The sequence below is a fragment of the Populus euphratica genome, unplaced genomic scaffold (assembly GCF_000495115.2).
Source record: "Populus euphratica unplaced genomic scaffold, PopEup_1.0 scaffold166.1, whole genome shotgun sequence".
In the NCBI taxonomy this organism is placed as follows: domain Eukaryota; kingdom Viridiplantae; phylum Streptophyta; class Magnoliopsida; order Malpighiales; family Salicaceae; genus Populus; species Populus euphratica.
In genome coordinates, this window is record NW_011500054.1 from 105,943 (window position 1) to 133,413 (window position 27,471).

Consider the following 27,471-nt stretch of genomic DNA (forward strand, 5'->3'; position numbering starts at 1 on the left):
AAGGCCTGACTACTGTAGAAGGAAATGGACGCAATGCGATTTATAAATATGCGCAAAGCAAAATTTTAAAGTATACATTGTATTTTTATTTATTCTAAGTGTGTGTGTGTGTCTATATATATATATATGATGTAAAAGGCCATATGACCTTGTTTTAAGAGATTAATGGAAAGGAAAACCTTTCTGGTTGCTAGTTAACTGACTTTTACTTTTATGTTTCCTCTCCGTTAAAGCTTCAAGATAACATTTAATTATTGTACATAGATAGTAAAAATAAAATTACCTTTGATGGAATCCAAAAAAAACCAAAAAGTCCAAGAATAAAGTTTTTGGATTAGATAGTTGGTAATTAATTCATCTTAACAATTTTATTTATTTTTTCTAATTTAAATGATTAATAGCTTATATTTGATATTTGGTAGGTTAAGGTTACTTGTGATTAATATTTTCAAGAGATTTTTTTTGATAGAAATGAATATTTTTTAATATTTAAATAATTGTTTTTAAAATATAATAATATTCTAAAAAGAAATGACATGAAAATATATATATATATAATAGAAAATGAATATTTTTAACTTTTATATAATTCATAAATTTTATTATTTTATAGAAAAAAAAGATTGATATGTTATTTTATTTTTATTTATATTTTAAGTTGTGATGTAAATATACCTAAGACTAAGAACGCTATTAAATCCATCTATCACGCAACTGCTATATCCAACACCTTGACCTGGAGCTAGCTAGAATGTCAAAGACAATTTCTGATGAAGTTATAGATGCTATTTTCGGGGACTTGCAGGTGACTCTCCTTCCATGGTACCGTTCACTGTTGATTTCCTGGAAAAGGCATCAATTGGAGCTGGAGTTTTTTACTGTTGTTTTTTAGCCTGTATTTTCCAGGGTCTCTTTTGATTGGTTCTTGTTATTTTGCTAATGTATTCTCGGCCAAGAAAAAAATTGTATTTGTATGATTGTCAACTAAATTAATAGCTTAGTTAATAAAGTTATTTATTGTCATATAAAGCAATAATATGTTACCATCGAATGGAAGAAACTGAAAAGGAAGAAAGCATGGCTGATGGCTCCCTCCCACAACTCCATGTAAAAAAAAGAGAGTCAAATTCTTTGATAGCATAAGGAATGAAGGGGGGGATGGCAGCTGGTTTATATTTCTTGAATTATAAATTATGCTGAAAGATTCCAAAAACGGTACCTTGTCTTATTGGCCAGCTTGACATGTTTAGTTATCCTCCTGTAATAATGAGGTTTCTGTCAAGCTGGAAAAACTTCATTAAGTATTATGAGACTAGCTCTAAACATGTCATGCTGGGCTATAATGGAGAGGAATCCCGTGAATCTTTTTCTTGAAGTAGAATCTCACCCAATTCTTAAGAGCTTGTTAACTATTATCCATAGAATCTTAAACTACATATGCATACATCATACTATACTTTAAAAAAATATGAAAAATATTGTATATGTATTATAAACATAAACTTATTGTATAGCAGACAAAGAATAATTATACTGTGGATGATATTATAGCACAAAAAGACATTATTTTTTTGTGTTTTAAGTAAAAAAATGTTGAATTTAACTTGGTATCAAATTCAAGGTTGGTAAGTTTGGTTCCGCATCCCAATCCTAAAGGTATTGGGTTTTATTGCTAAGTAAAACCCAATAACATTATTAAGTTTTATTGCCACCAAAACTCAATAGTATTAGGTCTGGTTACCTAACCAGACCCAGCTGCTTCTAAAAATTTTGGCCATCAGATCTAATACTACTGGATCTGGTTTTACCGCTTCACCCAAAATATTTAATATATTTTCTAGACTTTTTATATTTTTTTTATATGTGAAATTTTTTTATCATTAACTTGCTGCAAAGCACGAGCTAATATACTAAAACATTGTATTATGCCTTCAATAATTAATTCTCTCTCTTTTCTTTTTTATTTTTCCCATAATATAATTGTGTATTTAAATGCCAAAGACATCACATTTGGTATGGTGATTCAAAAAGCTTTTGAATTTAAAACACCTCTAATTCTTAAAATAGTTTAATTAATGAAAGGAAAGGTCATCACTTTGAGTTAAAGTAAATTAGAGATGTTAAATCAAAATTAAATAAACTGGATTATTATTTTGATACTATATAAAGATAGGTCTAATAAACCTTTCTTGCTATGAAAAAGTTCAATGTATTACAACAAGAAGAAAATCTAGAATCAAGATATCATCTCATATTATGTACTATACGAAGGTAGATATGCTACAGAGTAACAAAAGATGGATACGAAGAGCGATTTCTCTCTTATCATTTCTCAAAGGCACCCTGGAGCAACAAACAACTTAGATCATATTGATACAATTTTCAAGATTAGCAACTACATGCTACTATATATTATCCGCCCTTTATAGTGCCACACGATAACAAATTAAAGGAAAACATGCAAAAAGTAGCCGACAGTGATAACAACACATTCAATTACTAGAGTAGACCTTGTAAAAAAAGGCATTACAGACTAGGTGAAAGGAACAAGACTAATCAACAAGGCTATAAACCCATATATAATAGGGCTTAACACTTCTTTAGCGCAAGTATTAAAGCCCTTATCCAAAATAGCCAAAATCTTGAATTTAGACTAGAACCAATTCCAGAACTCCTTTTCTGATTTTATATGTGACCTGGCAGAGCCCTAAGAAGTGGTGGAAATAGAACTAAAGGAAAAAAAAGAAAGAAAGAAGACTTGGCTTTAAATATATATATAAAAAAAGGAAGAAAATGAAGAAAGACAGACATGCTTTGACTTATAGTGGCATATTAGATGTTGTACCTGACTTTTATAGAAACATATCTCTAAAAGACAATGACTCATCCCTTATTATTAAATCAACTACTGATAAAAATGAAGATATTACCTCTAACCATGCATCTATGGATATAGAGACTAATAATATATAGGCTCGTCTACCAAAGACTTAGAGCTCTCAGTGTAGCCAACAGGCCTTCTCAAAAGTGGTCAAGGAAAATAATAGGAATGCTACAAGTAAAACAAGGAAACTAAAACTGTTGCAAGCTAGTAATAGTATAGCTAACACTATTGAGAAAGGTATTTCTTCTGATTCCCTCAATTTAGGGATTAAGCAAGAAAATGTTCAGTTCCAGACAACCTATGAGAATAATCAAGTTAATGGTTTTGATAGAGAAAATAAGACTCAGGAAATGTTATATGATGCAGCAGCTCTAGGCTTGGGAATCTTCTAAAATCTTATAGGGTATGAAGAGGGAGTTCGGGGGAATATTGATAGAGAAGCAAACGAGTAGATATCAACCAATCAGTTGTAAGTTCCTCACCCTACTAAGTTTTGATCTGTTTTAGTTTTGCTCTATCTATAAATATCTTTGCTTGGAATAGTTATGGGTTGGGTATGTCGAACAAATGATATTTCAACAGGAATAAGTTACTCAACAGTAATGTTGATATTTATTTTCTATTAGAAATAAGAAAAAATAACTGTTGTGATTCCTTTATCAGAAATTTATGGAATATTGTAACTATTAAATGGGTTTGCCTAGAGTTTGTAGGCAAATGAAGAGGGATTATAGTGATATATGATAACTCTATCTTTAAGGTTAATTTTATAAAATTTGATGGGCAATGGATTAGCCTATGCGGCTACATGATCATGAGACAATGATGGTGAGAAGTGATTTCAATGGAACTCTTCATGCTCATGAGACAAGTAGTGGCTACATTAATTATTCAGGGTCAGTTGTTTTCCATAATTTCCTGTTTGATTATGCTTTGATTGAATTCAAACTGAAAGGCCACTATTTCACTTTGTTTAGGGGGGGTTCTATAAACTATATAGATAAGACATTTGCATCTCTAAAGTTCCACCTTTAGTTTCCATTCTTATCACTTTGTCACTGTCCTAGAGGGATGTCTTATCATTGTCAATTGCTTCTTCAGACACTAAAGGTGGATTGGGGGTGAAAGCTTTTCCGCTTCATAAGCTGTTGGTTGTCATACCATTTATTTTCAGTTGATTTTGAGATCTTTTAGTTTGATAGCTGCAAGGAATTTCCAAGTGACTATAGATTGATAAAGAAACTAGGAACTCTAGGGAAACGACTGAGATAATAGAACAAATCCACTTTTGGTAATCAAAATTCAAAACTTGTGAACATTCAGAACTTCATCACAACCATCAAAGATTTAAAAGAGGTGTGTCTCCTATCTTAGATTGAAAAAACAAGCTCAAGAATCTAAACTCTGAGCTTTGTGAGGTTAACAAGAAGGTTGAGGATATGTGGAGGCAAAAATCCCTCCAAAACTGGTGCGAAATTGGGGATAAAAACACTTGTTTTTTCCACCTTTTAGCAAGTTTAAGGAATGGTCGCAACCATATCAGTAACATTGAATAAAATAATATATTTTTAGTCTCTTTAAATAACATAAAAAAGGGTGATATCAGCTTCTTCTCAACTTTGTTTGCCAAACCATATTGCAGAAAAATTAAAATAAAAGGCTCGAGGTTCTTTAAAATTTCAAAAGCTAGATCAATTTAGTTAGAAAGACTGCCTTTATTAAAGGAAATGAAACAAGTTGTATAGGATTGTGATGATTTAAAAGCTCCCGGTGTTAACGGTTTCACCTTCTCCTTCTATAAAAAAGCATGAAATCTTATCATCTCTGATATTTTTGTGATAGTCAAATTTTTTTTCAAAACATGTAAATTACCAAAAGAAATCGACTCATCCTTTGTGACTTTGATTTTAAAGACTAAAGGGTTGAGCAAATTCTTCTAATTTTGATCGATTAGTTTGATTCATGTGTTATATAAAATAGTGGCAAAACTCTTATCCTCTAGGCTCTGAAGAGTTCTGCCATTTATAATAAATGTAAACTAGTCTACATTCATTACTGGGCATTAGATTCTAGATGGGTTCATGATAGAAAATGAGGTTGTCCATAGTATTCGTAGTAAGAAGGACTATAGGTTTTTGCTAAAGGTAGATTTTGATAAAGCCTTTAACTTGATTTTATGGGAGCATATCGATTCTATCATAGGCTATATGATTTTGGCTCTCATTAGAGGAAACTGATTTTTTGAATGTTTGTCCACAACTAAATTGGTCATCTTGGTTAACGACTCTTCTAATAGAGAATTCAATAAGAAGAGAGGTCTCAAGTAAGGGGACCTCCTCTTTGCTTTCATTTTTAACATAACAATTTAGGGGCTAACAATTTTATTTAATAAAGCATCAGATTCAAGTTACTATAAAGGCTTGCAGACTTCTTCAGGACATCACATAACCTATTTGCACTATGCAGATGATACTCTGATTTTCTTGCCAAATGATTATTCCTCTCTTCTATATGCCAAGAGGATCCTATACTGGTTTGAGATTATTTCAGGACTAAAAGTTAGTTTTTATAAAAGCTTACTTATATAACGAATACACTTCAGGTTGGCTAACACAATTTTCTATCATGGTGACACCTTTCCAGTCAGATACCTTGGGATGCCTCTTGGTGCTAATCTAAATAGGCTCTTCATTTGGAAACCTGTATTGTCCATAATCAAAGCAAAGTTAAGCATATAGAAAGGGAAGTTTTTGAGCATGACTGAAAGGATATATCTTATTAAATTAGTCTTAAGCTCTCTACCTCTATACTATATGTTTGTTTTTACTATGTCAAAGGGTATTACAAAAGCCATATCTTACATTAACCATTGTTTTCTCTAGAAGGGAACCTCAAATTCACATGGTATTTGTAAGGTTGTTTGACACAAAGTAATTGAGAGTAAGCCCCTTAGAGGTCTCGGGCTGAGATCTACTCACAACAAAAATTTGGCTCTGATGTTTAAATGGCTTTGGAAACTTGATAAAGGAGTGGTAGGAGGTTGGCAAGAAATTATCCTATGAAAGTACTGGCCACATTTTATAAATGGTCTTCCCGTGTTTATAGGTTCTTTATCTCCAACTTGATGTGGCATGGTATCTGTAATTTCCTTAAAACGTAGCATAATCGCTCTCCTCCAATCCAATGTCGGGTTCAAGGTGGGTGATGGGAGAAACATCAAGTTCTGGATCAATTCCTAGCTAGGCTCCACAGTCGCTCTCTAGTTCATATTTTCTAGGCTTTACAACCTCTCTTTACAGCAATCATTAAGCATTGCAGAAGTTCATAACCCAACTAATACCTTAATCAATCTTTTTTAAAAGAGACCCCTTTGACTAATACCTCAATCATCTTTCTTAAAAAAAACCCCTTTAATCTTGAGAGCTTTGCATGCGTGAAAGTTTTATAACAAAAATGGAATGTGGTCTTGTCTTCTCTAATGATGAAGATAGCAAGATATACAAATCCCATAATATTTCCACAGTCTCCTTAGGGTGCCATCTTTTTTATGGTTTTAATGTTTCAGAAAATCATCACTCCCCTACTCTACTTTGTAAAGGGATTGTGCCTTTGAAAATAAATGTGTATGTGGCTTCTTTTAAATAGTAGTATCTGCACAAAAGGTTTCTTAGTTGAGATGAGAATCATTAATTATAAGAAAGCTCTTTGTCCTTTCTGTTGCAAATAGATTGAGATTGTACATCATCTCTTCCATCTTTATCCCATATCATGGTCTCTCTAGGGTAGAGTTTTTAGTTGGTTTGGGTGTGTAGGCTATCTATCAAAAGATCCAAATCATAACCTTTAGGAATGGTTCGGCCTGGTAAAAATAAAATTTTAGCGTCAATTAATTACCCTTCTTTGTAAAGGATTATACTAATCAATTTTGATAGCATGCAATCATATGATCTTTGACTCCAAAATTCTAGATTAGAGTGTGATTTTTAACGTCACTTTTCATCGGTTAGCCTTTTGGTTGAAATACTCTATTAAAAATTTCAGCCATGCAGATTCTAATTTTTATAAAATTTTTGAATGTATTATCATGTGGCCAGTTCACATGATGGATCAAGTTGATATGACAACCTTCTCTTTTTTGTTCTTCTCTTTTAAACTTCGAGAACCAAGGAAAACTACAAGGTCATATACAAATTATAAATGATGTGATTTGCCCTTTTGAGTCACTTTTTGAATGTCATATGCTTTTATTTTTAGCTAATATACGTCGTGGTCAAGTTACACTTTCGTCTTTCACGAATGCTGACAAATGTTTTAAACTATTATTTTCTTTATTTTGATAATAATGGAGATTGGTGATTGATTAAGTGTTAATACATATGTTGTCTTTGCCCCTTGTCCTATCTTGCGATTCATGAAAATGGATAAAAAAATTGTTTGATTGAGTCCATGTATTATTTAGCCAACAATATCGAGGGAGATTCTTTTAATCCTTTCTTTTCCTTGTTGAATCATATAGAAGCAACATGTAATTCTGTCAAATAAAATCATACACATGAAAAACCTTAGTATAAAATTTTATTGTAGAATACTTATTTTTTCAAGCAATATGTTTTTCTTAAAAACACACAACTTTTTAAATAAGTTTCAAAAACCAATGATTTTCAAGTATAACGCAATATAAAATCCTAAATAAACTAAAAATCTAAAAAAAAATAACAAAATTAGTTTAAATAACTTCATAAATCTAATTTGGAGGCTTTTTGGTCATCAACTGAATATTATAGTCAACTCTCTTATCAAACTAGGTCTTGAAAATCTCTTGATTAAATTTAAAAATCATCCAACAATCAAATTATACCAATCATTGCGTAATTCATATATATATATATATATATATATTTGAACCTAACCATGTATTATCATTTGTAAATAAATAACGTTGTCAGGCAATTTACATAGTTTAATCTTAATCTGATACCCCAATTGTAGCAAAAAGGAAGGGAAAAGTGTCATATCTATAATTTAAACTATGAAAATCTCTTGGGTACCAAATTCCTTTGGAAACATGAAACTATGAAGTAAGGGACCCATCGATAAAACATAGGTATCCTAGAAGTTGTGATTCACTGAGAAATCCAGTGTAGCCATTTCTTTCAAAAACCCATGTCTTCGTATTCTGAAGTAACCCCAAGTCACTGAATCAAACACTTTCTCGAACTCTACTTTGAAAAGGAAGCCCTGAATTCGTCTTCTCTTTCGACTACCTCATCTGCTTGTAAAAAAAAACATCAAGTCCAATAGTGTAAGCAGTGAGATTTGAATTAGGTCATTAAGATTTTGGTATATCTAATGCATTACCATGATGAAAAGCACTGTGGCAATGATTTGATATTGGCCCATGCTCATGAAAGGATGCCCCTTGTATTTTCGTATTAATCAAAGTAACACAGACGTGGTTGATTCAGGATAAAAACAAAAGAAGTTCAGAAAAGTTCCTGAAAAATATTTGATAATTTATTTCTTACTTGTTAAAACTTCAAGGCATCTTGGCTATACCCTTTCAGGAGAGCTTAAGAAGAGTATGACAAATGAAGAAAATCCTAAACTTACGCAAGATAGTTCTCACAAATAAGAACTCAAACCAGAAACCAAGTTATGCCCGGGCAGAGGAAAGGAAGCGTTCTTCGCCGCATATAACAGCTCTTAATTAACTTTGGACTTTCCTTTTCATTTACTTGTCGGATACTTCCTCTTTCTTCCTCCCTAGTTACCGCAAGGTTTCAGCCTCCTTTAGCCGACCTACTGCTGCAAGAAATCCTCTTCTTGCTAGGGCCGACTTTGCTGCTGCACCTCCTCTTTCGCCAGGACTGCTGATTTCCAACTTTTTCACCTTAAAAAAAAACAAATTGTTATTTCATTAATGTTATAACTTTTTTTTTTTAAATTCATCCTATATTTATTTAAATGTGAATTTCATAAGTTAACCACTCATATAATTTTCTATTTTTTTTATAAATTATTTTTTTTATTTCATCATTCAACAATGAATTAATTGAAAATTAGACTCCATATTTTTTTATTTTCTTTCTATATATTTATTAGGATCTTATGACTCAAGTCGCGAATTTTATGAATTCGTTAGATTAACTCAAGTTATTTTTTTATTTTTTAATTGAGTATTTTAATTTTAATTTCACACTTCAATGTTTTGAGCATTTTAATTTTAATTTCACACTTCAATGTTCGGTTAATTGAAAATCCAACTTTAAAATTTTATTTATTTATTTTATTAGAAATTATATTGATCTCCTGACCTAGGTTTAATAGGATTGGCTCAAGTTTTTTTTAGTTGGAGTTTTTTTTTAATATTAAACTGATTACAAATCAGATTTCATGATTTTTTTAATTTGTGTTTATAAAATTATTTTGGTATCATGACTTGGATCACAAGTTTAGTTATTTGACGAGAATGATTTTTTATATCCTTTCATCTCAAAATTGATTTCGAGAAATTTCTTAAAAATTAGAAGTAGGATGTATATAATAAAAGGCCTTCCTTGAATTTGTGAAATGAAAAGGGTTTTTTTCATTTTATTCCTCGTGAATTTTAAGGATTTATTTTAATTTTATTCTCCATAAAGTTTTTTAATAAGTATTGGATTTTATAATTTATTTTAACTTGATTTCTATAAAGTTACTTTGATTTTATGAATTGGATTGTGAGTTTTACAGGTTAGTTATGTTCACTTGGGTTACTTTTTTATCCATTTTTAAATTAATTTTTTTTATAATTTTATTTTTCAACATTAAATTGATTATAAATTAAGCTTAATAATTATTTTTTATTTTTTTTATACTAGGTTGTCGCGGTCTTATGACTTGAATTGTGGTCTTTGTAGGTTAATTAAGTTTACTCAAATTTCTTTTTTGTTTACTTTTTAATTTAATATTTTATTTTTATTTTTATTTTTTAATATTTTGATTTTTTAGAATTATACTTTATAATTTGTTTTTATTTATTTATTTTTCATGGAGTTATATTGGTCTTCTGACTTAGGTTTCACAAATTAACTTAAGTTGACTTGATTTTTTTTTTTTATTTTGTCAATGCAATATTTCAGCATCGAGTTAGTTGGAAATTGACTTCTTTTTCTCTCTACATATAGTTATCTTGATATTATGATCCAAGTTGCAGATTAAACCAATCGATTCAGATTTTTTTAGTAGATTTTTTTTCAATTTAATTCTTTAAAATTAGGTTGGTTGAAAATGCAATTTTATAAATTGTTTTGGCTTATGTTTATAAATTTTTTTCAATTTCATAAATTGAATCACAAGTTTGATGAATTGACTTAAATTTTTTTTTTCATCTCAAAATTAGCTTTGAAATATTTTTAAAAGATTGAAGTAAGATATTAACATGTACTAAAAGGCCTTAGCACATAACTATAGCAATGAAATGTGAAAGTCATCTTCACTTTGTCCCTTGAAAATTTGAGAACCTTTTTTTTTTAAATTTCAAGCTTTTTTTTTATTCTATTCTCTAATATTTAATAACATTTTTTTTAATTTCATTATTTATAAATTGATTTACTAAATATTAAAATTCATATTTTATTTTAACTTGTTTTTCATAGAGACTTATTCTCTATAGAGTTATTTCAATTTTATAAACCAGGTCATAAGTTTTACAAATTAGTCATGTTGACTCTAATTAAAAAAATTATTCCTTTTAAAATTATTTTTTTTCTTAACCTTATCATTTAATCCTACATTAATTAGAAATTAAGTTATATATTTTTTTTTATGAAATTATCATAATTTTTTGATGATTAACTAAGTTAACTTAATTTTTTTTAATTGAATATTTTTATTTTAATATCATTTTTCAACATTAAATTAATTAGAACTTAAATTTTATAATTTATTTTCTATAAAATTATTTAGATCTCTATACCTATATTTGACAATTTAACCTAAATTAACACATTTTAACTTTTTCTTTTTTTTGTTTTACTTTTTTTTTCAATGTAATTCTTCAACATCATGTTAAATAAAAATTGACTTCAATTTTTTCTTTATAAAGTTATTATGGTTTTATAACACAAGTAACAAGTAATGATAATTAACTCTAAATTTTTTTAATTATTTTTTTTATTTTATTTTTTGTTATTAAATTAATCAATAATAAAATTGTATAATTTGTTTCAATTGAGATTATAATGCGGTTACAGTACTTCCTTTTCAAGTTTCAACACAGCCATGAAGGCTTCTTGAGGTACATCAACCTTGCCTATTGCCTTCATTCTTTTCTTCCCTGCAGCCTGTAAGAAAAATGGTACATAAATAATTAGGAACAGCAACATTTATCAGCAAAATTAGATCAATTTTCTCAAAATTTTGTTCAACTTTCAGGGGGCTTATAATGGCAGACAATTTTGATCTGTTTTAAGTTCTTCATACTGGTGTGTAATGAAGCACCATTATCCATAATATAATGAAGAGCGTCAACGCTATAACCTCAGAAATTACACTATGATGTACCTGTTTCTTGAGCAATTTCTTCTTCCTTGAAATGTCGCCACCTGCATTGATAGAGAAGCAAAAAATGCTTGTAATGTAAATATCGAGCACTGGTTACTTGTAAGCAATCTACTAGCTTTCCTTGCGGAACAAAACCCCACTGGAATTTAGGAGTTCTATATGGGGAAAACATAAACAAGTAGATATTCCTTGCCAGATGATTGAGAAAGGAGAAAAGCACCAAACATATGGAAGCTGTGTGTCTCATGATGCATATCAATTCACTAGTAGTCGAGTGTACAATGTTCTAAGAAGCAGAGTGTGATCTCACCATAGCATTTGGCCAGGACATCCTTCCTAATTGCTGATAAAGATTCACTAGCAATGACTTTTGCACCTATGCATGCCTGAAACGAAAGGATGTTAAGTACCATACTGGATGATGTTTTTTATTTTATTTTTCTTTGAGAATCAGAATGGATAGTGTTGAGTATGCCAAACTATCATGCATTTATGTCTCTGGAATTATGTAGCAGATGTTAAAATATTGTTGGGAAAAACAAAACTAACGGAAGAACTAATGCAAGTCCAAAATTTTCTACCTAGATCTCACTGTAACAGGTTATAAGTTCAAATATTATGGACAGGAAAAGAAACAAATTAATGCAAGAAACACAATATGAAATCTGAACGAGTCGCACATACACCCTAGTACATGTCCCTTAGCACTGTGGGCATCCCCAGAGAGTGGGGGATTTGGTGACATTTATGATTGGCTGTCTTGTGTTTCTAGTAAGTTGTTTAATAGTTAGCATGTTGAATCGTATGCATAATGGACTAGCTTAGATCGATCCTGACCAGATGATTATGAATTCTTTCTATATTCATATTCTGTTTTATTAAAATTAAGCATCAAGTTTTACCAACAAATAGAAATCAAGAGAAATAGAACCATTTTTATCAGAGTTAAGGCTACAAACAGCAAACAGCAAACAGCAAACAGCTAAAAGTAGACTACAAAAAAGTTATTCAGATAAATGTCGACATAGCTTAGAGTTTCAAGTGGGTGATTGAGTGTTCCTAAAGGTCTCAACCGGCCAAAGGAATTGTGAGATTTGGAAGGAATGGAAAGCTTAGCCAAAGGTTCATGGATCCGTGACATTCCATTTAGTATTTTTAACAAGCTTATCATGCATACACCCAGCTTTTCATGCGTTGATGCTTCAAAAGTATAGAAAGCATGAGATATAAAACCAATGTTAGCAGAGTTTAACAGTAACTAATTAGTTGACACCAACATAATTTGAAGAAAGAAACAACAACATGATACATGAAAACTAAAATATTTAATGACACCAGGCATCACTAACATGGTGACATGTGGTTTTGCTCAAATTGAAGTCATGAAGCATGCAGTCGAAATCTAGCACATTTAACTGTGTTAGCCATTAAAAATTCTTAATGCATTTCTTGCACCAGAAGTACATGTACAATTTGATCAGTGGTGTGAAGCAAATTTATGGTGGAAAAAGAAAAAACAACTGTAGATTTGTTATTTTATAATGAGTAGCACTGCTGTAGCATTACTCATTGAAAGAGAGAGAATCCTCACTTGAATGGGTACTTTGAACATTTGCCGTGGTATTAGCTCCTTCAACTTCTGGGTCAAAGCCCTTCCAACAGAATATGCCTGAAAAGGAGCTCATCCAACATAAGATATGGCAGGCAACAAAGCATTTAACTCGACATCAAAACTTCTGCAGGATAGGTACTTTAGAATGAGAACCTTCTCATATCATTCAATGATAAGGACTTTCAATTAAAGACTGGCTGATAGAGATGCTACAGTGTTACATAAAAATAAAGTAACAAAAATCAAGAACTTGGCTCCAAGAAAACATGAGCAAAATGTTAAGAAACTCTTCAGAAGTTATTTATCAAATGCCAAAGAGGAAACCAGCACAAAATTGCCATAATTAAGATTTAAAAAGGAAAAAGTAGGGGATACTTTCTACATGCTACATGTTTATCCTTACATATTAGGCAATGTCTCCATTTTGACCTCAAGGCGTTCAAATCATCTCTCATTCTTGGACATCTTATTCTTCTCCCACTATTCCACTCATCAACCCAGATTTCAATCAAGTGCACAAGAATTCTCTTTTATAAGACAACTCACATAATAATACGTTATCGAAATGAAAATTTATTTAAAATCACACAACCACCGATTACTCCCTCTCCACATCATCATTTGGACCATAAACAACAGGAGGGCACAATACAAATGCATCCCCCATGTTTTTGAAGAAGCAGGCAACTGAGAATTCAGTTCTTTTAGAGATGGCCTCCATCATTCTCTCCTGGATATACAGTAACAACAGTACTTGTAGCTAGCTCATTTGCTTGGACCATTGAAGCATCTAAAAACATTATATCACAGGACAAGCCTGTAAATGTCTAAGGAATTAGCTATTTGTGTTCATTAGTAAACCTAGTCATCCTCGTTTCTAAAAAATTGTTCTCTTTTTGAAATTCCATACTTCATTCTTACATGTGTCACACTTGTGGTAGCAGAAGCAGTTAAATTTTTGTCATCAAATTGCTGAAGGTCCCTACCAAATTTAACCATAATATCCATTAAACAGCTCCTTAAGTTTCATCTGTACAGTGTTGAATTTCAAATAAACATGCACCAGTCCTCCAGATATGCACACACTTCTCTACACTTAAAAGACTCAAATGATGAGTCTTGAAAATTACCTTATCCTTGTGCACAATAGTTGCTAATGGTTCAACAGGATCACCATTGATTTGAATGTCAAGCCTTATCAAATCACTTTCCTTGTACCTATCAATCAAATTTTATAATGAAATGTAAATTGCTGTGAGTAAATCATCTTTGGTAATTTGGAGGAATACATACAAGGAAGTTAAAAATCCATGCCATGTAAAAGATGAAAATGAAATGATACATGGCATTCATTTTGGAAACAATAATACTTCCGACAAAAGAATACAAGTATGTCGATGCCAATAAGAATAAAAGCTACCCTGCTTGTATTTAGACATGCAAACCACTGCCAGGCAAGAGCACACAAGAATATTTATAGACATTTTTTCCCATCTCACAAAGCATTATATGTATTTACCCAACAAATGTATACTCCATGCTAGCATATCCCTTACTTCTGGACTTGAGCTGGTCAAAAAAATCACCTACCATCTGTCAAGTCAACATGCAGAAAACTAAGAGACAAGAATTAATAATTAGACTGTAAAGAGAGAATAATTCAGTGAAATGAGAATTTGAAGAGGGGTGCTAGTACAAGACAAAAGTAAAACAAAAATGTCACCTCAGCTAGGGGTAATTCATACGTGATTGATGCTCTATTCTCAGTGATATATTTCATTTCTTTGAACTCTCCTCTCCTTTCTTGAGCCAGCTCCATAAGCGTGCCAATGTAGTCTTTCGGTGTAAGCATTTCAATCTGTGTGCTTGAAAGAAGCAAACACAACTTTTGTTACAAGCCTAAAAACATGATGAGTAAGCCAGATTTCATAACATCAGTGCATACAACAAGACCTTTACAAATGGCTCCTCAACTGATCTCCTTTTCCCAGGTTCAGGAAGTAAAGAAGGATTTGAGCACTCAACCTTCACCAAAATGAACATTTTGCATGTAAGATATAGCATGACACAAAATTTAGACACATTAAGCTGTTATAACACAATTAAAATAAACAACAAACCATAAAGAAATGCATAAACTAGATCAAGCATTACAAGAAACATCAACTGTATGATTTATGGCATGTTAAAAGGTGGTTGCTAAAAAGGACACAGTTATTATACTGCAACTGTTGAGGAAAACCTCATCATGGCATGGGACTTCAAGATTACATGGAACATAGCAGACAGTAAACTTGAGGGTTGGCTTAGTTGGCAAGTGGGCATGCTCCCCACCTAGGCAACCAGGGTTCACTCCAAGGCCAAACCATGATAACGTAATTTCTTATGAATCCCCTAGTCCCCATGCAGAATGGTTTGCCTTTAACCAGAAGGGCAGGTGGGCTTAGTCTTGGTGCATGCAGGCTAGCTTGTACAAGGATACCACCTAATTGTCAAATAAAAATTGTGGTTGACAAACTTTAAAAACTTCTGGTTTCTCAAAAAGAAAAAGGAGTTCATATATGCTCTGTAAATTATCTAATAGAATAAGCCTAATATCATCTACAGGTCAATGCTAGGGTTTACAGTTTGTGTTTACTTGTAGACTGAACCAGGAGGACAATAAGATCACAATAAAGGGAAAGTCGACAAAATTCATCTCTCCATAAATACATGTAGTTATGCAAAATCATTGATTGGCAGCAAATATCTATCGAGTATCAACATCAGTTATTAAGTGCTACTGGATCCAGGAGCAAGCAGAAATTACAATATCATCATCCACGCAGTTCACTCTGTAGACCACACTTGGAGCAGTAGTAATTAGGCTTAGATTGTATTCTCTCTCCAGCCTTTCCTGTAAGAAGATAAATTGTTCAAAGACAATGCTAAATTTTTATAATTTGACAGCATAGCTGAAAGTTGTAGCAAGGCAAACCTGAACAATTTCCATGTGGAGAAGACCTAAGAATCCACACCTAAAGCCAAAACCCATGGCATTTGATGTTTCAGGCTCGAACTGAAAATTGATCAAAAAACTAGGATAATCAATTCCTCTAATGAATGATTTGTTATAAAGGGTGTACTGCTCTACCATGTGGAAAGGCGTACAAGAGCCTCTAATGAGAGGAGGGCATGAAGAAAAAACAGGTGCAGACAAAACTAGGTGCCAAAGTCATACACTGAAATTCTAAAAACCATGTGAATAAGCTTTTCACAATCCCAGTTTGTTATCTCAACCACCCCCGTCCCTTTGCTTCACAGGATCTGAAACTCTTGCCTCACAAACCCAGAACACACAAGGTGTCACTATCCTAGAAAAGAACTGCTCCCATCTACAATCCACAAATCCATATGCAGGATTGCACAAGACAATTGAAAAAAAAATACCATCCACAACATCCATTTCAAATCTCAGAAGCAATCAGAAGATGTCCTTCCACAGCATCTACTCCAAAGCCATTTGCACAAATCCAAACAATGTCATGTTCCAACTCAAGTTCACTACTATCTAAAATAATCAATAACAAGAAATGGAGAGAACCCAACAAATGGGACGAACAATAAAAATGAATAAGCCCATCCAGTCCTCAATTGCTACATGATACCTAAGGAGACAATGGAAAGCAACTTAGCTGCCAACAATATACAGCAATCCAGTAGCCAAACTAAATTCATATCACCTGTCATAACCTAATCAAATTATTTCCAATCACCTTGATCTTTATCTAAAGACACCCCTTTTTATATAATCACTAGTGAGAAACAATTTACCTTCAATGCAGCATCATTAAGTTGCAGTTTTTCCAAAGCATCACGCAACTCAGAAAACCTGTCAATGAGAAAGTTGAAGGTGAGAAATTCTACAGACATGCACAAAGTAGCAAACTTAACAAGAGCAAAAAAGATGTCAGTACTGGTCTGCATCAACCGGGAATAGGCCACAGAACACCATTGGGGTGGCTTCCTCATATCCAGGCAATGATTGTTCCGCCTTTCTACTGTAGTGAGTAACAGTATCACCCACCCTGGCATCTGCTACTGATCTGATAGAAGCAGAAAGGTAGCCTACCTGAATAAGTACAATATGAGGAGGGAAAAGTAGTTACAAGTTAAAAGACAAATACACCTAAATCTTAAAAAAGACTACATTAGAGTCACAAGATAGATAAAGAAAAAAAAGTTTTCCAAAATTAGTTCACAGAAACATGTTTGAAACACACACACACACACACACACACAGAATATGAAAAACAGAATGAGCTTCATCATGTCTAAAAAGGGTAAGAAAAAAGAAACAAAAAATCAGTATGAGTGATGGCAGAGAAAAAGAGAGGAGACTATAATTGGCAGAACACTGAAAGATAACCAGTACAGTACCCCTTAGCTTGTCCAATTGTGAAGATATATCAATGACCATCAAGGATCCCCACTCTTCAATTGGTTTAAAAGTTAGAACCACTAAAAGATGCATCGTTTATGAAGGTTTGTTCTGTTTCCATGAGCATGAATACAAACACACAGAGATCGCAGTCCTGATAACAAAATGTATTTAATTGCGAACCTTGATTGTGTTTAAGTTCACAAACAATCTTGCTGATGATTGGAGATAACAGATTTGCAGATACAAGAAACAAGAATAATATGGACAATGATGTCACTTACACAGAAAACACTGAGTGATTAGGCAACAATCATTTATATGATCAAAATACAAAAGAATCATCAATCCATTTTGCAATTTTCTTCCGAATACCATGTTTTTAGACACTAGAAAACAACCCAAGCAAGCAACACAAAAGCCCATTCTAATCAACGTCATTCAGAAAGGAAATTTTACCTCACCCGCATACAATTCTTCCACTTGCATCTGATTGGGAGATAAAACTCCGATTTCATCAGCATAATAATCCTGTCATTTTAAGAATGATTTATTAGGAAAACTACAAGAATATGTAAGCATATATCAGAACCTTGGTTTCAGAAAACAGTTCTTTACAACACATTACAGTCACTTGAAAGGTTTTGAAGTCCCATTTTTAATTTCAAGTTCCATTCGTTTACACCCATTTACAGTCAGCGTCTTGCCAATAACAGTCAATGGGAACATAACAGCCATTACACTTGATAACTCATGTATTTGTAAAGGTTATTAGCAAATTCTTTTAACAAACCCTTGCAACCACAGCCATAATTGAAGAACACAACAGGGACAGTCTAAATTTGCTGATCTGGTAACAGTTATTGTGAACACATGTCAGCTGTACATTGGTGAGTCTGCAGTAGAAAGATAGTAAATAATTTATTTGGGGCAAAAGAATTGATTAACAAGATTACTTTACCTTCTTACTGGCCATAAAATAAATTCTGTCGCCTTTCTTTATATTCCCATCTATAACTCGAAAATACACAATAACACCACGATATGGATCATAGTAGCTGCAAAAGGATTTATAAGGTTACAATACAGGCTAAAGAATGTCATTTCTACTGTTGGTGAGGCAAATGTAAAATAAACACAATGTGGACAAACAGATGTCAGTACAGTAGAAGTTTAATTGGTAGATAAGCAAGTGGGCTAAGGAAAGAATTGCCCTTCCATCAAAATATATTCTGAAAAGAAGAGGAGGAAGAGGAAAAAGATCTCAACAGCTAAACCACGGATGTTTATGACAAAATGCTTTAAATAAAATTTTCTTGTTCACACTGCTCAGGTTTCATTTGATCTCAACTATGTGCCACCTGGTTTGTTATTGTCATAATGTTGGATGTCAAAATATCTAAATCAACAGATTTATCTTCGATGGATCTTAGATACTAACAGGTGCATGAATAAATACACACTATACAAACAAACACTGTTAGTATCATTCTACTAGGAGTCCATAATTATTTATGGGTCCAGTGATGATGAAAAGTCTGTACCTATCAAATATTAAGGCCCTCAAAGGCATTGCAGCAGTATCATGGGGTGGGGGTACCCGCTCAACGATTGCATTCAGAATTTCAGTTATACCTATTCCCTCCTGTAGAACAAATAGCAACAAAAGTGAAGATTACTCTATAAAGAAGAAATATCCTTTTCCACCATGCAGGAAATGGAGAACATGAGTTGCATCAATAAAATAGTCATGAACCAACCTTTGCAGAGCAGTGTATTGCATCGCTACAATCCAAACCAATAACCTACATGGATAGACATTTAGCTGTGAGTTTTGAAGCAATTGTTAGCCAACAGAAATCCATATCTTTCAGCTTGAAACATAAAATGAAAATAATTAATTGATCAAACAAGGATTCAACACAAGCACAGTAAGCTATGGCTAAAGAGCACAGATGTGTGTGTGTGCAGAAATACAGATTTGGATTAAGTTGGCCTTCTAGCCTTTTCTCTGCAAGAATTTTTCAATTCACAATCAGACTTCCAGTGCAAATTATTGTCACAGAAAAAAGAGACTTACTGTTATAGTGAGTCTTCTTTTCTTTTCTTTTCTTTTTTTAATCAATAAGCTAAATTAATGAAATGGTAAGTCACATTATTCACTAAGTACTTAACATAGTTTCCAAACTACTAGAACCAATATGGATTACACACCCATTAAACAAATGGAGTTCTTCCATTTGGTGAACCAACCTCTTCAATCTCCTTGCAAACACGATCTGGTTCTGCACCTGGAAGATCTATTTTGTTTAGAACCTGCAATGTTAATCCATTACATTTAAACCAATTAGATTTAACCATTCAAAGCAATTCAGAGAATACTAGTATATATATTTACAGAATCTCACGGATGGGATACACGTGTGTATGTGCACAAACTCATATGTAAAACATAACATGATGACCCACTTACAGGGATGATTTCTAGGTTGTTTTCCAAGGCCAAATATACATTAGCCAGTGTTTGTGCTTCAACCCCCTAAAAAATAATAGACAAATCTCAGCAATACAAGCGAAAACAATAAATCTGAAAAAATAGGTAAACAATTCGGCAAACAGTGTTTTCCTTTCAGATTCTATATCGAAAAACTTCAAACTAAGACCTACCATATCAAAATAACAGAAAATTTATAACCTTTACTAGGCAAAATAAATCATATTCTCAGATTAAAAAAAGTAGAGATTGCACAAAAGCAGTTCACCTGAGAAGCATCAACAACAAGCAGAGCACCCTCACAAGCAGCAAGAGAACGAGATACCTACAAAAAATAAATAACACAAAGAACACAATAATTCGAAACACATCCCACGTACACATTTTCATTTTCTAGCAAACAATTTCCAAATATCTAACAATCTAACTTTCTTTTAACCACAAAGCTATCCTCGAGCCAGCTTTTGCATACTGACACTAAATCCCTCCCCGGTCGCCAAAAGAAATTTCTTTCTCACAACATCTCCTAGGATTCGAACCCACCAGAGATAATACAAATTATAAAATTATAAAATATCAATCCATCATTAAAACATACCTCATAAGAGAAATCAACATGGCCAGGAGTATCAATCAAATTCAAGCAATACCCTTCATTTGCATACACATAACGCATTCTTGCCGCCTAAATTACGCATTATCAAACACAAAACCACAAAAGAAATATCAATTAATTGAAAAATATCAATAAAAACATAAATTAAATAAAAAAATTAATCAAGCATTAAAAAATATCAATAAAAAAACGGAAATTTAATGCGGAAATTTTCAAAAAAAAAAAGGAAAAAAAAACACCTGAAGCTTAATAGTGATGCCTCGTTCTCTCTCCAAATCCATATTATCCAAAAATTGCTCCTTCATTTCTCTCTTCTGTACAGTACCAGTCATTTGCAGCAACTTATCAGCTAACGTTGATTTCCCATGATCAATATGAGCTATTATGCAGAAATTCCTGATATTTTTAATGGGAACCTTACGAAGCCGGTCTTGTCCGGCCGCGGCGGCGAAATCGGCAGTGGAAGGAGTGCCAGTGGTCGTTTGGCAGCGGAGGTGAAGTCTAGTGTCATGGTTGCAATAAAAGGGAGAAGAGGGGGGGAGTTTGTGTGAGAAGCGGAGGATTTTTAGAGTGCTTTTGGTGGTTCTTGTTCTTGTATGGAGAGGAAGGAGAGTGTGTGTGTTTAAAGATAAGAGAATGGAAGCCATTGCCCTCTGCTTCTCTCAATGGCTCTGCTTCGCTTCTTTTGTTGCTGTTTTGAAATTTAGGTAGCTGCAATTTAGTCCCTTGTTTTTAAATGATATTTCAATTTAGTTGTTAAACTATCATCGGTTTCTATACATGTATACTTTTTTTAAATATAAGGAAAAAAAACAGTTAAAATTCACTCAAGCTAACTTTCATGTATAGATAGCTCGACTTCTTGTCTAACTTTGACTAAGATTTTTGTTATGTTTTTTTTAATGAAATCAATGATTTAATTCAAATAAATTTAAAATAATATAATTTTTAAATTTTTAAAAATATTGTATTAAAAAAATTAAATCGAGCAAAATCACTTTATTTTAATCAAATTAACTCATTTATTTTTTTTTAAAAAAAATATAGCTTAGACCGAGATTAACCACAAAAAACAAAATATAGCTTAGACCGAGATTAACCACACTGGTTTTGAGACTAATTTTGCATGGTAAGGCTTTGAAAAAGTTATGATGGATTAGGAATTTAATTGGGATATAAAGAATAGTTTATGAAATTGAGTGTAATAAAAAAAAATTCTTTTAGAGAGTAAAGAATTTACAATTTTAATTATATGTTCGATGAATATTTTATGGATCAAATCTGTCTCTAAACTCTAGTTATAAAATTTATAATTAGCTTGGTAGGTCTATTCAAAATCTAAATCATTCTAATTTAAAAAAAAAAAATTAGGTGATTAAATAACTTATGTTTTTTTAAAAAAAATTAGGTGATTAAATAACTTATGATGAAAAAAAGTTGTTTTATTTATAAAAAATATATATTTTGAAAAATAGAGTTAATTTGGCAAAGAGAGTTGACCATTAGATTAGCAAGTCAAATTTCAAGATGAAATTTATACAAAAAAATAACCAACCTGATTTTTTCACTAACCAAGCTCTGCTAACTGTTAAATTGACAGATTATCGAATTAATCTAACGAATGTAGGTTGGGTTTCATAACACTATGAATGAAAAGTTTTTGTTGCCTGACTAGCACGTGAATTCTAGCAAGCACTTGCTCTTTCTCGGGGATTATTGAGTGTTTATTTTTGTTCTGTGATCCATACTTAATTGTGTCATTACAAAGCTTTATTAGTTCTACCACTGGAACCATAATAGTTCTCTAAATTTTTTTATTTTACCATAAATAATCTCCTTTCTTATTGAAGCATCTCGTGCTTTGCAGATCCGACAGTGTCCTGATGCATGAATTTCTCTGTTCCAGAATGTTAGTACATAGTAACCGTGCAATGTCTGAATAGACTGAGTGACTCATAGCTTGCGGATAACAGAAAGTTGTATCAGACAGATGGGAAAAACACTGCAGGATGTTCTCATAGTGGACTGGGAAGTTGAACAGTACAGAAATTTGGCCCATTAAGTTTGATGCCATGGCTAAATCTCCAGTGTTGCATTGCCTGAAGCTTAAGAGTCGTTGCACTAAGCTCCCATCTGTTTTTATAGTTGAAAAATGCTTTCGTAAAAATTATGAAAAGCAACCGCTAGGGTTCTAAAACCACGAAAAGAACCAATTGTGCAAATTGATCACAAAAGCAAGCTAGACCAGGTCGTTTGAGGAACTGTATTTGGTCTTCTAGAGCAAAGTCTACAAAGAAACTTGTGTGCCTCTGTATATAAAATCATGCACGAGTCGCACAAGCAAACTCTTGTACTGAAAACTACTTTCTGTCCTAAACAGTTCCAGTGCCATCTACACTGAACTGTTCATACTATTAGTCTTCTGCTTCTTTCGCGATCCATCACTGAAAGCACTAGCCGATCGTCATTAAGATTTGAGATATATGTTGTAGACTCTGAATCATGGAAATGGGATTACAAAAGCATAACTTCTCCTTTAATTGAGTCGGTCAATGTCCTGCTATTATGCATCCGCAAGGTAGCAAATCCTGCACAGTAGACATATGATCAAGAATAAAGTGAACCAGTCACTACAATGGCGAAGCCAAAGAAAAATGGAACAGGCATTATATATGTATTACATTGAAGATAGAAACACAGCTAGAAAAAACTTGATCAGTTTGAGTTGTGAATACCTCTGGCTATCTGCTTGTGCTACTTAACACCCAAACAGTTTTGAGAAAACCTTTTTTAGCAGACCCATATTTGAGCCACGGCCAAAACCAAAACATCTGAGTTTTGAATGTTTAACTAGCAGCGAGAGAGTGGGTGAAAATGAAGAAGGCTTGCAGCTACTTGTTGGGCTTACATCTAATCTGTTAGGCATTACAATGAACAGACAATCTGCTCCTTCTAAAATGACTGCTGCAAAATCAAAATGGATATTACAATTCAAAGCTAAAAGCAAAATCTAACTACATGTTCAGGAAAACACAATCAACAACTAATTTCTGAAAGCAAAGCATCCATCATGTTCTTACATTTCTGAGATTAAGATACAATACAGCACACCTGCTGTTAAAGGACTTGCAGTCAATCAATATTTTACCCAACGATGACTTCAAGGAATGTTAACATTTCTTATCCGTATATACGCAAGCAGACAACTTACTAAACAGAATGCTATGTGCTTCCAAATGGAGCAGCTGTGCAACCAAATCAAAAGAAGCATTATCAAGCCTTTGTTTTTCAGAGGTAACACAATCAACTTCACTCAACAATCAATCTAGTAATATAAAAGTACTCTTTGTTTCTCCAATTGAGCTGATAACATAATAAATTGAACTACTACACATTTGCAAGAACCTTTTCACGCATAGCTTTCTTAAGTTTGTTCATGGCAGAGTTGCTTCAGTTGCCATATACAAAGCAGAATCAGGTGGAATATCTGAGGCAATTCTATCATACACCATCTTCAGGTCCACATGTGCAATATAGTATGGACTCCCAATAACATCACAAAATGTTTCACCTGAAAATCCACGATGTAAAGACAAGTCAGACAGAGGCGAGCCACTTGATTTAATTGAGAATAAGGTTCACTTAAATAGCAAGCTTTTAGAGAAAACGAGAAAAAATCTCATAGATTGAAATTTCTGAAACAAAAGGCATTAATGGACTGCAAATCCCATATGAATATTTATATGTATAGAACGATCAAGATCACCAGCATGAAGCATGACCTGACAGAGTGACTCAGGTGTAGGTCCCCTTTCCAACAGTTCAAACTTATAACCATCAGGATCTTCAATAAAAGCAATAACTCTACTGCCACCAAGACCAGGTTCCCTGGTCACTTTGCCACACTTGGCCTTTATGACTTAAATGGTCTTGGCAGCGTAATCAAAAGGGCACAAGAAACCTATTTTAGGAACAAGTGAGTTCTATGAAGAAGTGAGAATCTTCAGGTCCATGGCCAACAAAGGCATTTGTATATCTTGATCATTATAACTTTAAACCGTAGTTCTGAAGTTTGGCCCATTAATTGGGATTTATTTCTTTCCCAAAGAAAATCTGCAATTACAAATGTTTAGGAATCTGAGATACCTGTAAGAGGCCAATCTTCAAATTCTTCAAAATTAAGGCCAAAGAGAGACAGAGTGAGCAATGGAGACATAATGCTTACCCGCAATTTACTATTTTGTCAAAGATGCATATTAACATTCACAACCAGGGCACCTCAAGGATTACAAAGGGACGTAGGACATCCTTAGCGTTAGGATGCTCCCACTCCACTACTGATTCCAACCATTTTTTTGGATATACTTCGATTTTTTTAAGAGAAGGAGGTGATGGCTGGCGATTGTCAAGCAACTGAAGACAAATTGGTATCCTCTTCAGCTCCGGACAGCACCTTAATTCAATTTCTTCGAGAGAATGGCAAGCCAGTTCTGCACAACATTACTTTTCAGTTGTGGTAAATCCATCAAGTGCAGAGTTCTTAACTTTGAGAGATCCACGAATTCTGAGATGGAATGACTGCTGATGCTGCTGCTGTTTTCTTCGTCTCTTGTTCCTATTATCTCCTCTATTTTCGCACAATAGGAAACACTAATCACTTCTAGGTTTACAAGGTTTGGCAGCAAGACAAGAGGGAACAAATTCTTCATACTCTTACACCCAACACAACACATCCATTAAAGACCAGAAAATATACCATCATAAGATGGTAATGGTAGTGAAGCGGGGCATAACCAAGGAGATGAAACAGAGCTCTCCATGCCATTGCAATCCCAAATGTTAAGGCACTCCAGTGAAGCTTCATACTTTATTGGTGATGAAACATCGCATAAACTCCTCGCATCGTTACAGTATCGAATCACCAATTCTTCAATGTTATCCGGGAACATGACCTGAAACTCTACATCTTTATTGATCCTCAAGTTACCCAGCCCAACACTTCTATTTCTGCAGGAATCTTCCATAACTGGATATAATCAAGTTCTCCCAACTGTCCTACAAAGAATTTATGTGTGCTTAGTTCTTGGGAATGGCATTTCGAAGTCTCCAACTTTCTCAAACATCCTACATCCTTACCTTTAACTGTTACCAGGTCATATTGTCTCATCTATTTCTCTCCTTTAATAAAAAGACTTGCAAGTAAGAGAGTGTAAGTAATATCCCACTAGGAAACTCTTTTTCACTACATTTATTCAGTCTAAGATACCTAAGGTGGGTTAGACATTCCATGCCTTGAAGAATGTTTTCAAGTGCAGTTTCACTGAGATCCAGCCTCTTAAGTGCCCTAAGCTTCTTTATTGATAAATGCAGTAAGCTTACACAACTAATGAGCATTAATACAGTGAGACTTACTAATTCAATGACAGAATCAAGCAATATTAAAATATTTGTTTAAGATAGATCAAGAATCATGATCTGAGCAATTGCTTGAAAAATGGTCTGCAATAAATCGCGACACTTTATTACGACATGGCAAAGTTGAAAGACAAGGACACCTTGGTGAATGGCTTGAAGGAATGCCTGCAAAATAGTTTTCCATTATTGAAACTCTGACAAGATTCTCTGCCACTTATATGTATCTAGAAATTCTCTTAATTGTGCTCCTGCTTTAACTATGACTTGAGAACTCTCTTGCTGTATTTGGATGGCCATGTCCCGAATCAAGTCGTGCATCCTGACAGATTCATCACTAGAGTTTCTACTATTCGAAATACCTCAGGTTCCATGTCATCTTGCCTAACTTTTGATTCTTCCAATTTCCCCCAACGCATTCCTCCACTCACGCATGTTAATCACCCCCCCCCCCCCCCCCCCCCCCCCACAACCAGTCCAACCATCGTTTTAATTCCTAAAGGCAGACCAACACATTCCCTTTGATAGATTTCGCAATCTGTTCCTGTCCTGGAGGAAGTGTTTTGTCACGTTCTAGATTATCCATGTACAAAAGTCCAAGCCTTTTCGCTTGAAAGAGGCTTCACTTTGATCATCCTTTGAAAGAGCATCTGTCGACAAACTCCAAATAATCAACTCATTCCCATGTGCATATTATTTTTTTTCTTTTTCTTTTTTATATAATTTTATCATCTTTTTGGTCAACTTTCAAAATAAATCTCGCATTTTACTCACTATATGTACATTTATGAATAATAAAACACAACTAAAAATTTATAAGTTGAAGATATTTTTTTTCAAAATAATTTTATTATTATTATTTAGATTGATTTCTAAGGATAAAACTATTGAGGTAATTTTTATATTATGTCCACTTATGCTAATAAAACTATATAAAAAAAAAATCATGAGTTGAAAACATATTTTTTTCAACACAATTTTATTGTCTTTTTTAGATAGACTTTTAAGGATAAAACCTCATAAGGGTTTTTTTTAATGATTTTATTATGATTTTTAGATTGAGCTCTAAAAATAAAGTTGTTAAGGTTTTTTAATCTTATGTCCATCTATAATAGAAAAATAATAAATAAATGTTCATTTTATTTTTTAAAAAATCAAACAGATACTATTATCATTTTTTTTAATTTTTAATGATAAAATCATCGAGTTTTGAAATAAAAACTTTGTATCCCTAATTACATGTTTTTAGTGAACTAACACAACTCTCCAGGGGCTCTTCAGCTTTAAGAAATCTTTAGGGATTAATCTTAGATCTCTCACATCTCTAATGCAATCTCATACTAGCAGAATTATTTAGTAAGGCTCTTATGCCTTATGAATCTTCAGGAATTGATTTCAGATCTCACAACTCTCCAATGCAATCTCAAACTAGCATGAATGTCTAATAGAACTCCTAGGCCTCATGAAATCTCCAGGGATGGATTTTGAA

The 27,471-nt window shown here is 32.9% G+C and overlaps 1 protein-coding gene across 1 annotated transcript; it reads right to left on the reverse strand.

Annotated features, from left to right (window-relative positions):
* Positions 1-11,061: 11,061 nt before the first annotated feature.
* Positions 11,062-21,253, reverse strand: LOC105107774 (Small GTP-binding protein). Its single transcript, XM_011001814.1, has 21 exons — positions 20,810-21,253; positions 20,553-20,639; positions 20,223-20,279; positions 19,934-19,999; positions 19,714-19,776; positions 19,221-19,265; positions 19,005-19,105; positions 18,422-18,518; positions 17,920-17,991; positions 16,997-17,151; positions 16,854-16,911; positions 16,018-16,098; positions 15,850-15,936; positions 14,994-15,065; positions 14,764-14,898; positions 14,560-14,633; positions 14,171-14,258; positions 13,020-13,097; positions 11,739-11,814; positions 11,429-11,469; positions 11,062-11,208 (listed from the first exon to the last, which is right to left on the reverse strand). The coding sequence occupies exons 1-21, from the start codon at positions 21,215-21,217 to the stop codon at positions 11,113-11,115; spliced, it is 2,037 nt and encodes a 678-aa protein (XP_011000116.1). The 5' UTR covers positions 21,218-21,253; the 3' UTR covers positions 11,062-11,112.
* Positions 21,254-27,471: the final 6,218 nt, after the last annotated feature.